At 36.9% G+C, this 17,985-nt stretch overlaps 3 protein-coding genes and 1 non-coding gene across 7 annotated transcripts; 2 read left to right on the top strand and 2 right to left on the bottom strand.

The window, feature by feature from the left end:
• Positions 1-111: 111 nt before the first annotated feature.
• On the top strand, positions 112-230 carry LOC140771528 (U5 spliceosomal RNA). Its single transcript, XR_012106183.1, has one exon. It is a non-coding gene; the product is annotated as a U5 spliceosomal RNA (small nuclear RNA).
• Positions 231-307: 77 nt separating this feature from the next.
• Positions 308-4,540, bottom strand: LOC140770373 (probable UDP-3-O-acylglucosamine N-acyltransferase 2, mitochondrial). 4 transcript variants are annotated; one of them, XM_073111545.1, is made up of 11 exons: positions 4,325-4,524; positions 3,928-4,059; positions 3,412-3,619; positions 2,665-2,741; positions 2,016-2,065; positions 1,527-1,591; positions 1,303-1,354; positions 1,162-1,232; positions 954-1,020; positions 667-738; positions 310-546 (listed from the first exon to the last, which is right to left on the bottom strand). In XM_073111545.1, exons 1-11 carry the CDS (start codon positions 4,422-4,424, stop codon positions 475-477), a joined length of 966 nt encoding a protein of 321 aa, XP_072967646.1. In that variant the 5' UTR covers positions 4,425-4,524; the 3' UTR covers positions 310-474. The 4 variants fall into 4 exon arrangements, 3 of the variants coding, with proteins under 3 accessions (XP_072967645.1, XP_072967647.1, XP_072967646.1); XR_012106020.1 differs by having other exon boundaries at positions 480-546; positions 954-1,037; positions 4,325-4,536; XM_073111544.1 differs by having other exon boundaries at positions 308-546; positions 954-1,037; positions 1,162-1,354; positions 4,325-4,540.
• A 3,363-nt stretch (positions 4,541-7,903) lies between these two features.
• Positions 7,904-14,262, top strand: LOC140769550 (probable potassium transporter 13). Its single transcript, XM_073110278.1, has 9 exons — positions 7,904-8,307; positions 8,850-9,081; positions 9,174-9,422; positions 9,903-9,953; positions 10,170-10,430; positions 10,509-10,561; positions 11,792-11,906; positions 12,391-12,645; positions 12,732-14,262. The coding sequence occupies exons 1-9, from the start codon at positions 8,263-8,265 to the stop codon at positions 13,697-13,699; spliced, it is 2,229 nt and encodes a 742-aa protein (XP_072966379.1). The 5' UTR covers positions 7,904-8,262; the 3' UTR covers positions 13,700-14,262.
• A 480-nt stretch (positions 14,263-14,742) lies between these two features.
• On the bottom strand, positions 14,743-15,573 carry LOC140770924 (auxin-responsive protein SAUR71-like). Its single transcript, XM_073112256.1, has one exon. The coding sequence runs from the start codon at positions 15,447-15,449 to the stop codon at positions 15,054-15,056; it is 396 nt and encodes a 131-aa protein (XP_072968357.1). The 5' UTR covers positions 15,450-15,573; the 3' UTR covers positions 14,743-15,053.
• Positions 15,574-17,985: the final 2,412 nt, after the last annotated feature.

Here is a 17,985-nt window from a genome sequence, read left to right as displayed (position 1 = left end):
AAATACGTGAGGTGAAAATAGGGATTAGTCCCACATCGGTCGCCAGAGAAGCTCATGGCGAAGAGAGGTCACTATAGATAGCCGTTGGGGTTTCGCTGTTCCAACTCACGCAGCTGCGTGGTGAGCACAAAGCGAACTATTCTTTCGCCTTTTACTAAAGAATACCGTGTGCTCGCCACTTCAAGCAGCATACGCCTATATTTGGAGGGTGCCTTCTCTTTGCAGAAAGGGCCCCAATAATTCAAATAAATACACTTTTTCGATGCATCTTTGGCGTTTTATGGACCGTGTACATTATTGATAAGAAAGAGTAGTTCTCAAGAACATTACTAAGTTGAAGCTCCATAGATTCCACTCATTCGTCAAACAAAGAATAATGTTGCAATGTACATCAGTGGAAAGTCGAATTTGGAAGATTAAAAAAGAGATGAAGTAAAAAATACATCCTTTTAGTCTACTAAACTTGGCCCGGTATCATCTCTTGGATAAACTTTTCGACAGTAAACGCAAGTTCACAGATTGTCTGCGCCATTCATTGATGGGGACCTGCAGATTAAATCATACGACCCCTTGTGAATAATCTACAGGAACTATTATCGATAGACAAACAAGAAGGCATAAGGAGGAAATTGAGAAAAGGAAACTGAAAGAAGTCGCGATATTTACTGCAGGAAATCCAGCATAATCACCAGGCACTGCAATATCCTTTGTGACAGAGCTATTTGCTGCAAGTCGAACCTGTTATCCGATTAAGAGAATCAAGAAAAGGACGTCTAAGTTAGATACAATTTTTTTCTTGCAGTTTTTTTTTAGAATTTAGAGAAATTCATTTTTATAATGACTGAAATCATAAAACATTAAAAGATAATAATGCTTCTGAACGAGAACTAAAATTGAGCCATAATATACACGTGAAAGCCAATAGAATTGGGTAGAATCATGTAATCAAATACCTTTGAAGCAATGGAAACATGATCGCGCACAGCTACTCTCCCTCCCAAAGTGACATAGTCTCCCAGCCTATATACAAAGAAGAACTGAAAATCAAAGAGCATCGGTAATAAGTATCACTGAATACTAATCTCCCAGTGTTATTGGAAGGAAACTAGAGTAAATATTTCAGTGACAAAAAAAAAAAAAAAAAGAATATGAACTGCATACGTCACAGAACCAGCAATCCCAACTTGTCCACATAGTATGCAACACTTTCCAATTAATGCATTGTGACCTATCTGCAAGATGGACAGTAAGGTATAGTATGGATAACGGTACCACATGAAGGACTGGAAGCTTGGAACAGACCTGAACAAGGTTATCGATTTTGGTATAGTCTCCTACAACTGTGTCTCTCCAACTGCAATGCATAAGTACTGGCTAATCACTCGGTTCTCAAGAATATAATCAGGTATACTAACTGAAGTATAACCAAATCAAGAGAATATATCCAAGAAAGATATGAAAGGAACCTTTCATGACGTTAATAAAAATCATTAACATTGCAGGGAAGTATACAACATGTAGTTCACCTTCCTCTGTCAATGCATGTATTAGCACCTATCTCCACATGGTCACCAATCCTGGCATGCAGTATCTGAAAGGAAAGAATTCTACATTAACTCTTAAAAATCTGTCTGTCACGTAGTTAAAAGAATAAGGTTTTCCAGATATAAGGAGATAGACTGTTGTTGCTTTTAATATAGCTTTGTAGTTGTAAGTCTTTACATGCATCACTTCATAATGTTCTATCATAAATCTATCACAAATGACAATTATGACATTGAACTTTAGAATAGCTAACATAATGTTCTCATGCACTAGAGCACTCTTTTACTAAAATAGGTTTAACTCCCTAGCTGCATGACTAAACCTTGTTTATTGCTTGAATTATCACTTAAAGGAGGCTAAAGTTGAAATTGTGAATTCTAAAACTCATCTGAGTGTTACCATGCTATTACTGTTGAGTGTTGATAGATAGAAAATTTCTTGATCTTAGATTAAGTGTTGATGAACACTACCTGGGGCTTCTTGCAAACATGTCCTTCCTCATCCACAAAAAATCCAAAACCTGTCAAAAATGAAAAACAAATAACTGAATGAATATTATTCTATTAATTGTTTGTGAAATTTAAATAGAAGTTTAAAATGATGAAACAAGAAATGACTGTGTACTTCTCTAGTAAAAGAAGTCCATAAATTGATATTACAATGACTAGAACTCAATATACTTTTTTGCAGCCTTGTACAGTGCTGATGTATATAGAAGCATGTATTGTCTTTGTACTGCAAGGCATATCACACCACATGTATTGTACGATTACCTTTTCCTTAATGTAGAAGGAGAAAGATTTCCTCTCTAAAGGGGCAATTGTGATTTGGTATGATCAAACAACACAGGTATTCACCAAAGCAAAATTTACTAGGTATTCAAGAAAGAAATTTTTGAAAGAAGATGCAAGTAAGCACAAAAACAAGAAAAAAGAACCATGAACTCAATGTTGTGCATAGAGCAGCAAACATATGCACTCTTAATTTTAGTCATTTGCTCTAGTGTAGTAAGCCAAGGAATTTGGTTCTTTGACATTTAATACCCACTACATAGACTACTTCTCCACCACTCTTCAATAACCAGGTGCCAATAGTTACTAAATTAAGTTACAGTCTCACCATCTTGACCAATGCAGACACCATTGTGGATTATGCAGAACTGGCCAATAGAACAATTGCTGAGAACAACATTATACCTAGAAAAGAAAGAAATATTCATCATAAGCATAATGACTAAAATGTGTTCTTATGAATAAAACATCATCTACTTGTCCATAGACTAAAAATGAATTAAAAAAATAATAATGCAGGCACTTACATACAAACATCATAACCTATACCTACAGTACTTGTATGGAGGATAAACTAACTAGTCACTCTTGTATCACTAATTTCTGGAACCAACTTTTGTTCAGTAAAAAAAATTTTCTCATGAAAGCAGTCATAAGTTTGATACAGCTCTACAAGAAGCCATAAATTCCAGACAAGATGTTTCACACAGCATAGTATAGTTTGGAGCTCAAACTGGCTTAGTCTCTTTCTCAAAATTTTACACACCCTAAATGTGGAATAGAGTGACAGCATCATCATATTTAATACAAATATATCCATTTATAATATCCATTCCAGGGAGAAAAATCGAGCAAAGCTTCTTCCAAAAAGATGTGTGCTAAAACCCTGCTAGCTCAGCTTCTAACATTGTTCAGTTTGCATTATAATACACCTTGTAAAGAATTTGACAGGAGCTACTTTTGTTCAGTTTGCATTCTAATTCATTGGTATTGCAAATATGGCAGCATAGAACAATGCTGATAAATGAAAGCATCATCAATGATGAATTTTGCATTAGAAAGTTGAAAACCTTACCCTAGTTTTGTCGATTCTCTAATGGATACAGAGGGCCCAACTATGGTTCCAGATCCAATATGAACATCTTCACCAAGCACAGAGTTTGGATGTACTACTGCACCAATTTCTATACAAACAGTTGGATCAATACTTGCAGATCTGTGAAAAATACCTCCACCATTATGCCATCTTTGAAACTCTGATGAGTCCGAAATTTTCGCATCATCTGATTCAGACAGTTATTATGAGAAAACTATCAGAAACCATAGAAAATCAACTCAGTTGGCATCAAGTTATGTATTGGATGACATCCCTTTACTCTTTAGAATTTCAAGACAAACTTAAAAATGGACTTCATAATTCATTTAGGAAATGGAAAGGTATGCCTACAATCCTACTCTGCTTATTAGTTAGGCGATCATATACTAACAACTTGAAAGTGTTGAAAGAAGAATGAAAAAAACAAAGACAGATGGATTACATTCCAACAAGCAAAGAAGTAAATTTCATGAAAAGAGCTAACTTTTAACTTACTGCCATAAGTAGCCGCACTGTCTGAATTGTACCAACGATTAGAGAAACAAAATTTGGTCTGATTGCAGATGGATCTCCCTCTCTTTAGTATTTCGAATCCTTTAGAAGCTCTTCTAAGCAAAACAATCATCGCTGCCAAACCAAAGCAAGACGAAGAGCTATTCATTTGGACTCTTAAATGTAATTCCCGAAACAGTAAACTAACTAACAACCGAAGCATATTAAAGATTCCTCCTTCACAATAAAAACAAGGATAATTTACCAACTGCGAACCGATTCCGACAAATAAAATGGTTTCCTTGCAAGCTAGCGGGAAAGAAGGACCAAATTTTGGGAAAAAAAATTTAGAAAGTAAAAAAAAAAAAAAATGGAACCCTAGAATCCTGTCAGCAATCACCTGAACAAAGGGGATATCTGGCGGCGGTGTGAGATCGAGATCGAGATCGAGAGGAATAAGAACAAGGCAAAAGTAAGCCCGCCCAAATATATTTATACATTAGGGTAGGGTAGGGATGAGAGAACCAATTAAATTACTCAACCCAAATCTTAATCCTTTTATATATATATAATTTTGAATCTAAATATTAAATGAATACTAAAATTTAAAAAATTATATCTTAACCAAACGAGATAAAGAATGCCAATAAGAACTGGATTTCTATAGTCTATACATTCATTTATATAATGCTATCAATTAGTAAAATTAAGAAAACACTTCACCCTTACATTAGGGTAAACCGATCAAGTAGAATTCTTTTATCTAAATCCGATCCGAATCAAATTTGGTCCTAAGATTCTAGACTTATTTGTAATAGTAGAATCCTACAGGGTCTTTTCTAAAAAAAAGAAAAAAACTGTATGGTAAGTGTAAATGTGGATATCCAATAACTCCCACCAACTAAACCAAATTCGGTGTTACTCTTTCTTATATTGGTGTGTATTCTAATATCTATCCAAGAAAATTTGGGGGGTGATAAATTTGCTAAGCCAAAGAAATATCTTCTTCTCAATAGTAAACATAAGCAATTCATTATAACAAGTGCAAAATTGTCATTAATCTATCACCAATGAGCTATTTGTATATATATATATCTTTATTTGAAAACATCTATAGTTTAGATGATTTAAGTATAATTAATTCTATTAGATCAAATTTAGTGGCCCATCAACAGCTTAGGCCTTGTCGCAAGAGACTCCCACCACTAGTTTGCCGATTCCATCTTGTTTATCCACTCCAGATTTGATGAATAGTTTTAGTCAATCTTTTGTTTTATTTTGAGTGCGAATAATAACGAAGAAGAACGATAAACAATTTAAACTAAGAGACAGAACACAAAGATTTACTTAGTTCGGCTCTAGGCCTTTGTCTGCCGGGGCTGAAAAGATGGAGAAATTCATACAACTAAATTTATTGAAAGAAGAAAACCTTAGATAAAGATCTCATCTTGCTCTAAAAGATCCCCCAGATCGATGGATGGATGGATCGATCTAGCAGCAAATAAGGAAGACATGAAAGATTAGAACAATACCACCTTGCTCTGTTTCTTAACCCTTTGACTCCGTACAGAAATAACTTCTGTGCAGGCTTAAAATTTCTAACATGTTCGCCTCTGTTCTCTATTGCTCACTCCTTTAAATAATTGTCAAGTTAAAGACACCTCGTGCTATGCCGACTAAAAATTTATGGCCAATGGTAGCAATTTTTTTGGGTCTAATTTAGTGTTTGGCATCATTGAATTTAATGTTGCATAGACTGAAGAGTCTTATTTGAACTGAGGGATCCAATGGAATTGGGATTACTTCACCCAGTAGTAGTACAAGCTTTATTATTTTGAATATTAGCCATAATAGTACATTCGTACAAAGATTTCCCTTTCATTAAGCCTAACTTGGACCACCAGAACTATGAAAACTAGACTTAATCTATTCTGATAAGCCTGAGCTGAAAGTTTCATCTGAAATTTGCTTCCTTTTTCTGAGGAACCAATTTATTAACAATGAATAGTGCACTTTTAAATTCAAAATCATCAGTTGGAGTATGAAAACAAATCATATTGTAGTGCTAATACTATCAAATAAGGCTGCTGTGTACATTGAAATTGAAATCTCTGATCAGGTTCATCTGCAACTCAGCAGTTTTAATATTAATGTCGAAGTATCCAATGAGCATTTGAGCATCTGGCCTCTTTCTTATATCATGCACTGCAAATTTGTCAACAAAGATTAGCTGCAAAAGGAAAACAATTGTGAATATACTATGACATAGTTTGTGTATAGATTCAAATCTTTTGATCTCCTAATAGATTTGTCGGCTACGACGTGTCAAAACCTAGTTGGTGGTTACAAGATCAACTTCTGCACTACATTCAGATTTCTTGTTGGCCTTTGAAATGTCAACCAAGCATTCTATCAGTGTGATCATATTAAAATGACAGACTTCGTGTGCCAGATGATCTCTCTTGTTAGCTAGGTGTTAATAATGTCAAAGCCACATATATGGAAATCCATATTTAGGTAGCATCCTGTAGAAGAGCTGACTCTTAGTTTCTGAAAAAGTCTGAAATGGAGTTTGTGGTCTGAAATCAATGTCTGTCATAGTCCCTGTATTCCTTAGTTTTGCGAAAGATGAGTGGCTCTATATTAGCTATTTGAGAATGACATGCAAAGACTTGAACAACAAAAGTGAAAATCATGTTATTGATAATAACTTATGGCCTTTGGACATTGTAAATCTAAAGACATTTCTTTGCTTTTTCTGGAAGAAAAGAAGAAGAATCAACTTTGTATATTAATTCTTCTTTCAAATCTCATGCATTTCATAAATGACAAAGTTGATATAGGTCCATTAGTACTTCAAATTCTTTTAATTGGGTCTAAGGTTTTCCTTAAACCAGGTTACTGTTCCCCTAACCTGATTTCATAATCAAACATCACTTCATGCTAAAACTAAGTTGAAGTCAATCTACTTCTTCGCAAACTTGGTTAAAGTAACAAATTAAACTAGCTTAACAGTAACAATTAAATTACCAATTTGCTTGCCATAAAACATCACATTATCAACTATCATTTCAATTGTTTTCTCCTATCTAGATCGTTCTCCTCGCGAGACTTTTAATAATATTATGTGTGTTTCGTTCATCCATTATAAAATGATATTTTGACCGTTTGATATAATATACCTTCTAAACCCGCTTCTTATTTTACTTTAAACACCATTTTTTTTATGTCAAATCAAAAACTTACAATTTACTCGATTGACAACCAAATATCTAATTTTTCTAAACCTACTTAAGGTATTATATTAAAGATTAAAAAAAAAAAAGAGTAGACTAATCAGATTTGATGCAACTCCTTTTTTTTTTTTTTAATCTCTGCTTATGAAGCTAAGATAATTTTGAATCATTTTTATCACATATTGTTGCAAATTTACCCTTTCTTGTTAGGCTTGCATAGTATTAAAATATTATTATTATTAAATTTATAAAAGATAAGTGCAAGTTATTTTATTTTATAATTTAAAAATAATTCAAACTTAGACAAATGATTAGTAATCCTCAACAAAGTTTAGAAATTTATTTTTAAAAGTCAATGGTGAGGAAAAAAAAAAGAGAGCCAAAAGTGATTGATAAGGACACCAATTAATGGAATCTCTGTTGCATATCTTAAGTGGCTCTGATAGGTTACTGCTGGAATTATTATTATTAGTTAAATTAAAGTAAAGTAATGATATATTTGAAGGAGTAACTATGATATTTTTTTTTAATAAAAAGATATATATATATATATATATATATAGTGGTAATTATGTAAAAGAAAATCCCTTTAAAAAAAGTCACAAGGGTAGAGGCGGTTTGTAAAAAAGGGTAAATATAGGTGGGGAATTGCAACAAAGAGCCAAATGAAGGGTGAGAATATCAATTCCGGACTATAAAAATCACAAATTACGTGGTTAAAGCTAACACGCCGAAGTGCCGAACCGTATGCGTTTTGGCGCCTCTCTCTCTCTCTCTCTCTCTCTCAAAGCCACGTTTTTTCGCTCGATCAAACTGCCATCTTTCGCTCACTCTCTCGCTCTCTCTCTCTCTCTCTCTCTCTCTCCAGTCCGCGACGCGATCCGAAATTTCCAAGGAAGAAGCGAGGCGTTTTCTTGGGATCTTTCCGTTATCGATTGAGATGGGCCGCCGAATCCCATCGTAGACAGCGACGAATCGACCCAGATTTCGATTTTTGTCCCATTTTGGTCTGTATAGCCGGAAGCAAGCGGATTTAATTTAGAGGAGAGGAGAGGAGGAGGAGGAGTCGAAGTGGAGTTCCATCGTTGGGAATAATCAAGGAATGGACGTGGAACCGGCTTCTCGGTGGCCGGAAAGCCGTTCTTGGGTGGGCCTCTCTCTTCTACTTCTTCTTCTTTTACTGAGTTTTCTGGAATGCTACTCTTACATTGCTCCTTCTCACTAGTGCGTGAAAAAGATGGAAGCTTGACTGTCAATATCTTTTATGTCTAATTAATCTTTTTGTTGTCATTTTTCTCCCGTTCTGAAAGAAGGGGAAAGGAAAACTTTCCCCCTGTTCTTTGGTGAAATCATGTTGAGTATTTGCGTTTCTATCGTCCTCATTGAAATCTAATTAGACTTTGATAAATGACCTGCTTACCAGACTACCTTGAGTTGTACTATAATTTATTTTAGCTTTTTATAAAAACAAAATTTGCCCGTTTGTTTGAATGTAATTAGCTTACTTCTTTCTGACAGATCATTATATTACTTATGACTTGAATTGGGTCACTTCTCAATTTTCTCTATATGCTTTGATCATTTATCTGATGTTATCTGTGCCCTGATTCTTACTTCTCCTTTCAATGGACTTAATATTATCCTTTGGATGTTGATGTTGATTGTCTAATGTTGGTTACACTTATGCAGAGATCATGGGGTGCAACTCTTCTATTGGCCTACCAGAGCTTGGGTGTTGTATATGGAGACCTAAGCATTTCACCTATCTATGTATACAAGAGTACCTTCTCTGGTAAGCTACGTCTCCATGAGGAGGATGCCGAGATCCTTGGAGTCCTCTCTCTAGTCTTCTGGACCCTTACTCTGATTCCTCTATGCAAGTACATCATTTTTGTGTTGGCAGCAGATGATAATGGCGAAGGTGCTCTTGGAGTTCAAATTCAAAATGTTTATGCTCCTCATTTCCTTTTTCTCTACTGCTTATAAGCTCTGGGTAATTTCAACTGCGTGTAGGGGGGACCTTTGCTTTGTATTCACTGATGTGCCGAAATTCAAAGATAGGCCTTCTAGATACTTCCCAAGCTGCTTATGAGCATATATCTGTAAATAAAAGACCAGCAGCTTCTAACGAGACGAGGACAAATTTGTTGATAAAGAACTATATTGAGAAGCATAAGACCTCTCGTATTATGCTGCTGCTCTTTGTTCTTTTGGGTACTAGTATGGTTATCAGTGATGGCGTCTTGACTGTAACAATGTCAGGTACAGTTGTTGCTTTTCAGGAAGTGGTCTTAGTATGTTAATACTACTACTACATTAGCAAATAGTGTTTTCCTTTTTCACCTTCCTGGAAGAAGTTGAGGAGTATGTTATCATTAGGTGATAGTTGGCAAAATGTTTGTCATTGTAAGCTCATAAAATTCACACTACAGACCAATAAAGAAATTATGCGCAACGCAAAACTAGCTGGTTAAATTGTCTGAAGTTGTTCTTCTATGTTGAGAAACATATGAAACGACATAGAATGACATATGATGAATTTACCTTTCTGGACTTTGTTAATATTTGCTGGTTTCCCTTTATGAGCTTTAAACCACTGTCAATCTCCTTTTGGGAGAGTTCTGGTACTGCACACAAAAGTTCACAGAAGTTGAGCTAGTTACTCTGTAAGTTCCATTAGTAGCTATTAACATCTATCTTCAACTTCTGACTAAGTTTTATTATACCTGCATGTTTCTCCAGTGCTCTCGGCGGTATCTGGTCTCAAAATAAAGTTTCCTGAACTACATGAAAGTAAGAAGTGGTATCTTTTCTTAAACATCAGTGCCAAGTAATGTTGTTGTTAATTTTTGAAAGTCCTGAACTTCTTTATGGTTGTTTGGTTTTCACCACACAGGTGACTCATAGCTATAATTTCTTACATGGAAATTTTTATGTGAAGTTTTCTGTTGGTACTTGCATTTTTTCTACCAGAAATTGACTCTTATTGTATCAGTGTTTGGCATGCAGATTGCACTGTACTCATTGCTTGTGTCATTTTAGTGGGCCTCTTTGCTCTGCAACACTATGGAACTCGCCGGGTGGGCTTTCTTTTTGCTCCAATTTTTATTGCCTGGGTCGGATGCATTTGTTGTGTTGGCATTTACAACATTAACAAGTGGAATCCTAGTGTTGTCCGTGCTATATCACCCTACTATGTCTACAACTTCTTCAAGAAGGCAGGGAAAGATGGTTGGAGTTCACTTGGAGGCATTGTCCTCTGCATCACAGGTTTTTTGTCTTTTGTTGTGTAACATGGTTAAGGTGTTTATTCTTGTTTTTAAGGGCTAACTGACTCTGATTGTTTAGGGGCTGAGGCCATGTTTGCGGACCTCGGACACTTCTCAAAGTTGTCAATAAGAGTAAGATAAGTTTTCAGCTGATAATTTGTTTATTTTCAATCTATAAACAAAGCAATTTAGATTCTTTAATCTGACTATACTTGCTGTCATTTCATTCTGTTCGTGTTTCTTCCCTCAAATTGACTTTTTTTTTTTTGCTGCTTATATATTGGAATTTGCTACTTCATATTTTATCATTTTATGCTAATAGTTCATTATACATGGCTTTTGCATCATATCCTCTGATTATATTTATTTTATAAATATTATTCTTTAGATTAACAAAGGATATGTGGACAGATAGCAGAACAATAGGGACAGATTTATATTGTTGAATCAAATATATGTGCCCCCATTTAGGTTTGATCATTCACCATTCTACCTAGGTGAGATCTTTTTCTATTCAATGTAATTTGCAAATTGTAAGACTGATGATGACAACTATAGCAACATTATTTATAGAAGCATTAGTTTTATCAGGATTAAGGAGTACAAATATGACTGATGATAATTCAGCTCAATTTTTAAACAAGTTTCCTGAAGTCTCCCAAGTTCGTCTATGAATCTCATACAAACCCAAGAATTTGTTACTCTCCTTGGATAAATAGAAATCTGTTCGCTTTATTCTGAGTATCTAAGTGGTTTCATGTAGTTCAAGAACCAAACGTAGTTTTTTTGTTCCACTGTCATGTGTTAAGAGAAGGTAAAAGAGCGTTTGGAATTGCCAAAGGAATGTGTTGAGTATATGGTGAATAATTATCGGAAGCGCTCACTTGGGTTGCAGATGTTCATTAATTTTGAAGTTTTAATAGTGGATCAGCTTGTTTTATGTATTTACTTCCCTGCAACCAAACGGACCTCAGATCAGGTGGTAGAAATTGCATCTTCCTTCTAGCCCCAACCCTCTATTTAATATTTAGTTATCCTTGCGACAGCCAAGTTGTAGTACTGATTTTAAAGATGTTCCTAGTTCCTACTCCTGAAATTTTAGATTTCCTTTATTTACCATCTTGTAGTGTATCATATCTCTAAGGTCTTGCAATGCATTAACCCACCTCATACTCTCTCTCTCTCTCTCTCTCTCTCTCTCTCTCTCTCTCTCTCTCTCTCTCTCTCTGTGCTCTCTCTCTCTTCTATTCTACCTCTTCAAATGATGATACTTTGGCCCCACTATATTTTTAAGGATTGACATGAATACTATGTTGACAAAATAGTTTAATCTGTTTTTCATGAATTATATCCTGATTGCAGATTGCATTTGCAACGATCGTTTATCCTTGCTTAGTACTAGCATACATGGGCGAAGCTGCCTTTCTGTCAAAACATAGGGAGGATCTTCAGAGCAGCTTCTACAAAGCCCTGCCAGGTACATTCTTCAACAAGCAATCCAGATTGTTGTAATACTGGCAACTTAGAGCCTTTTTTTTATTGGAGCATCTTGATTATTTTTTAAAGTCGTATACTATAATGGGCATCACTTGGTGCGATGGTAAAAGTTGCCTCCTTTTGCATATATCGTTACATGTTCAAGCCATGGAATTATCTTTCTCTAGTAATGTGATGCAAGATTGATCAATGTTCTCCCCAGCTACTGGTTCGGCGGGAGACTCGTGCATTTAGACATCTTTTCTCTAATCCTATAGTATGCTAGGGTAAATAACACGCACACACACATATCTCTGTTGGCGATCTTTATTTGTTCATCATCTAAAGATGGCCTTGCCATTTCAGATCAAACAGTTGTACCTTTGTTTATTGTTGTGTATTACATCTTGATTCTTTTATCTATATTTTTGGCCATCATCAATTTAATCTCACTCTTCCTCTACTCCTTTCTTCCTCTAACTCAGAGAGCGTATTTTGGCCGATACTAGTTGTTGCAACATTAGCCACAATAGTTGCAAGCCAAGCAATTATCTCGGCAACTTTCTCCATAATCAGCCAATGTAGGGCTTTGGGTTGTTTTCCACGCATTAAAATCATACACACTTCAAGTCATGTCCATGGACAGATATACATACCAGAGATAAATTGGATCCTGATGCTTCTATGTTTAGCTGTCACCATTGGATTCAGAGACACCGATATGATCGGAAATGCATATGGTAATTCTTCTTCATCTCAGCATTATTAACATTAGAAGGTACACTTATTTGTTGGGCTATAATCCATGTGTTCTTCTCCATTGTAGGCCTTGCAGTGATCGTTGTAATGTTCGTCACAACATGTCTTATGTTTCTCATCATTACCACTGTGTGGAATCGTTCTATCTTCTGGGCGCTCCTCTTCATTATTACATTTGGATCCTTGGAGCTTCTCTATCTCTCTGCATGCCTCACTAAACTACAACATGGAGGTTGGCTCCCCCTCATCTTATCTCTGATTACCCTGCTAGCTATGTCCACATGGCATTATGGAACTGCTAAGAAGCAGGCCTTTGAGCTCCAGAACAAGGTCAGCCTTGACCAAATACTCAGCCTGAGCCCCAGTCTCGGCATTGTCCGTGTTCCTGGAGTTGGCCTTGTATACTCCAACATGATGACCGGTGTTCCTCCAGTATTTGCACACTTTGTAACACACTTCCCTGCGTTCCATAGGATCCTAATCTTTGTCTGTCTACAGACGCTTACTGTCCCAAATGTTCCTCTAAATGAACGCTTCTTGGTCGGAAGGATCAGTTCGCCAGAATATCGTCTCTTTCGATGCATAGTCAGGTATGGATACAAGGATGGACGGCTTGACACCTTTAACTTTGAGAGCCACATTCTTATGAAGGTTGCAGAATTCATTCAGCAGGAGGGAGCCCCATCATCATCAGCTTATGGTGAGATGGCAGTGATCGGGAAGCTGTCTGATCAAGTGGTAGACGTAGTATCCACGTCCAAGGAATCCGATCGTAAGAAAATATGTTTAAAAGAAGTATCAGGGAGAGAAGAGGTGAAGCCTGAGGTTAGAGAACTGGTTGGAGAGAGGGAGGCTGGAGTTTCATATATGATAGGCCACACTTCTGTTATTGCTCAGGAATCTTCACCTATTATAAAGAAGATCGCGGTTGATACTGTGTATGGATTTTTACGGCGTAATTCGCGAAGGCCAGTGGTTGCACTTGGGATCCCGCATACGTCCCTGATCGAGGTTGGAATGGTGTATCGGATATGATGAATGATAAAAATTGATCCTCAAGGATGATCGAGTTCTTGAACTTTTGCTTCTGCAGTTAAGGAGAAACTGTTTGTGCATTGACTTTTCTCTTTTCCTTCTTTAGGAATAGGTGATGCAGGTTCATAGTCAAGAATTAATAGGTAAGCTGTCTAGAGATAACTTTTCTCTCCCAAAGAAAAAAAAGAAAAAAAAGAAAAAAGAAGAAGAAGAAAAAGAGCTCTTCAGAGAACGACAGCAATTTTGTTTCTGTCACTCTCTATCACTAGTGAAGATGGTCTGGTCTCTGTTAGTATTTCAACTCATGCCTGGGGTTGAAATGAAAAGGAGCTCAGAGGAGCAGCACTTAACATGAGGAAGGAAATGAAAGGATTGTAGGTCTTATGAATGAGCAACCTAACAGTTATCATGTATGTAGATAAGATATTTCTACTTCTCTAGATCAAATAATAAATTTTATCTTTTCCTCAGCATCCCCTCATGGTTCTCTATGCAACAATTACTCTCATACATGGCTCAGCTGTTGATATTTGTAGGTATATTTTTTCCTGAGATAAAGTGGAGAGTTAATGGTGTCTATCTGAGTACAATCTTCAAATATGAGTTCCTTTAACCATTTCAGCACCATCCCATTGTGATATTTATGGGTATAATTGCGAGTGAAAATAGTAAAAGTTTATTTTAGCCCAATAATGATTTAAATTTTAACCATTAGTTTATCATTAACTGCGACGTAAAAAGACTTAATTATCTCAATATAAATTTAGTCGAGACATGAAATATTAGAATAAGCTAAACCATAATTTTTCCTTTCTCTATGGATCTTTTCTAATATATAATATGGCAGGAATAAAAATACAATAACAATGATTATTATTATTATTAAATCATATGATTAGTTATAACCTAGTCAATAGCATTAAAAGGCCACTAAAAAGGAACTACTTTAGAGACTCAAAATTCCACGTAAGAATAATAAAATAAAATCACAACTGTATTGTAGTCTGTAGAGCATAACTCGTAGGTAGAAGAAATTGCAAGTTAACCTCCCACTGGTTCATAATAAATGTTTTGATTACATTCTATGTTTATAGAAAAGGAATAGAAAACTAATTCCTGTTCTTCTGAAATCATTTTTATTTTCTGGTGTTCTTCTCGCCATTCTGTCATCGAAAGATATTTTACTGAAAAATAATGAATGGACTTGATTGCAAATTTACCTAGAAAAAGGTGAGAGTCAATTTACAAATATGTTGAGGAGATCTTTCGCAATAAGACAGAAATATACGTTGTGATATGCAAAAAGGGAACAACGAAAAGGAGGGAAAAAGAAGTGAGGAGCAATGAAGGATCGTTAGGGTTCGGGTATCTCCTTGGTTACCGATCCCAAGACCATTTCGACGGCGAGATCTTCTCCGCCGTCGCCGGAGAGGGACCTGAGCACGCGGCGGAAGAGGGGGACCGAGCATGGGATCCGCAGCACGCCTCGCTGCTCGTAGCCGTACTCCATTGCGGATCGCCGGAGGAGCTCGAGGAAGGCCGGCCGGCTGAGGAGCTCCGTCCTCACCTCGAACCGTTCCATCTCCTCCCCCACGCGCACCGGCACGTGCCCCTCCGGCACGTTCGAACGCTTCGACCGGCTCCACCACGGCGAGCCGGCCTCGGCCTCCTCCTCCTCCTCCTTCTCCTGCAGCGGCGGCCGGTGCGCCGACGAGTCCGATACCCTCGTTAGCCGGCGGGTTAGTCGCATCGCCTTTCTTATACACCTCAAGATCGGATCGCGATCGGCAGATCAAAGAATTAAGGGCTAGGGTTTTTGGAGAGAGTACAGAGAGTGTAGAGAAAGATTGAGCGTGGAGTTTAGGGGAGGGAGGAGTCCGAATTATAATGGATAACTTATTGGAGAAATATGCATTTCCCACCCTACGTTTAGTGTAATTTACGGTTGCACCGCCACTTCCACGGTTTGTAAAAGCACCTCCACCACCAGATCATGGCCAACTTTTGGCGGTGTTACTATTACATGGTTTTACACAAAGTCAGGGAGCATTTTGCAATTTGGAAAAATTCCAAACTGTATAGTCTAGGGACTCCCCGCTAACGGGATATCATATTTCCGATCGGCATGGGGGAATAAACCGACATCGATTTCCTCCTGACGCCACGCGTCCCTCGTAAGGTCGGGCCCCACGTGTATTTAGTTGGTTTGGGGGAGAACCATTTGGTTCCGGTGCTACTAGGTAGAGCGGCGGTTGGATAAGATCGAGCAGTTTTTACTGAACGGCGATCCGGTAAAAGGGAAAGTGGTACGTAATTCCCGCGTCCTTCCGTAGTCCCTCCTGTACGGTTCCGTGAAGACCAAAAAAAGACACAACCGGCAGCAGCGGGCCCCACCTGTCACATCGCACCTTCGTCGTGGTTCCGGCCAATAAATGGAGCGGTTGGACCTACGTACCCCTCGTCCATTTATTGCCACATGCTACTCTCTCACTTTATTTGAAATATTTACAATTCTAGTGATGCAAGTCTATACAACCAACATGGTTTTCAACTCTTTAGACCATATTCATTATGGTGCTGGGTCTTTGGAAATATTGACATAAGAATTTTATTATTATTATTATTATTATTATTATAAGTTTATAGGTTAATTAAAGGGGTTTAAAAATAAATTAAATTTAAGGAGTATAAACTAGGGTCATTGTAGTACTCTAATAAAAAGATTTGATTAAATATCAACCATGATATAAGAATGATATGGATGGTAGGATCTGAGTACGTGGTCTACATTAAGTAAGCACAACTTGGTAGACACGATGAGGGGGGGGGGGTTATTTTGGACATTTGAACGGGAACAGCACGGGAACCGCATCACGTGCACATGCTTGAGTAACACCTGTTCACCGTACGTACGGTACCGCCCACCCGTCCCCTCCCGTGACGTGGAATTCCACCCATTTGCGCACCCCACGGGCCCTAATTTCCTCGTGGGGTCCACGGTGGAGAGGACTCCGCGTTGGTCACTCTTCCCTGGGGCCCCTGGCCGGGTCGGCCTTCTTGTCGCGCCACGCGGTCCCAACCGCCAGTGAGGCCCTTTAATGGCACTAACTAGGAGCCCCCGTTCCATAACAAATCCTCTTTTTCCAGTTATTCACAACTCTGCCATCCATCACGTTCACTATAGACCCGACACTCGTAGGTGTCAAACGCGTCGCTTCGTTGTCCGGCACGTGAAGTGCAGCTGCTTTCAACTCCTTAGATTCCGTCTAAATCTTAAATCTTGGAAAAATTACAACCTTATTAGTTTTACAAATTACGTCTATATTTTATCTATTTTATAATTCATATTCTATCTTTCGATAATTTTGTAACTTAAACGGTATTAGTTTTCTTCGTCCTTTTTTTTTCTTCTTAAATAACAAGAAGAAGATAAGAACGAGGAGAAAGGGAGAAGACGAAGAAAAGGTGATGGCAGTGGTGATGATAGAATAGATAGGTGAGAAAAATTGTAAAGTGATATAGAAAATGAGCAAAAATAATATAAGTATTTTAATAATTTAGTTGGCATTAGTTAGTTAAAATAACGTCTATTAAATAAAAATTATAAGAGAAAAAATAATGATCGAGTTACAAAATACTAAAAAGCAAATGTAAATTATAAGATAAATGAAATATACGGTGTGATTTGCAAAGATCTGCTTCGTTTTCTCAATTAGATAATTTCCCCTGGTTGATAAGTTGTGTGATAACATATAACTTGAGTGTGACCTTCTTAAATCACATAACTAAATGTTCACTTCAACTTGCATTTGCTTTTGTTTCTACAAACGCAAAACTATAATATTGTTTCAATTAAATCGATACCGTTTGAATTTAAATTTAAAAACACTCTGTAGAATATAATATAAGCCCCATTAACCAACCAACAGGGTACTATCCCATATGACACACGACTTGCATCTGTTACAAAGTTTGACTTGATCACTCACCAAATAAGTGTTTGATTCTTTTCAGAGTGCTTTTCATGTCTATCTAACTTGCATTTATTTTGTTTTGACTTTGACTAATAAAAATCCAGAAAGTATACGAACCATTAAGAGTTGCAATTAATTCAAGAAATAGACATATTGCCACAATATTTCATAACAATTGACCATATGAAGTACTGAATATTTTCCGAATAAAAAGGAAATATATAATGTTGATGTAATCTCAATAGACTTTAAAAGAGGACTATGAAGCAAGCAAGAGGTCAAAATATGATGCACTGACATCTTGTGTCCTCT

This window comes from Typha angustifolia, chromosome 11, assembly GCF_048772165.1.
Source record: "Typha angustifolia cultivar Huaian chromosome 11, ASM4877216v1, whole genome shotgun sequence".
NCBI lineage: Eukaryota > Viridiplantae > Streptophyta > Magnoliopsida > Poales > Typhaceae > Typha > Typha angustifolia.
The sequence above is the reverse complement of the archived record's forward strand: the minus strand, read 5'-3'. Positions and strand labels throughout refer to the sequence as shown.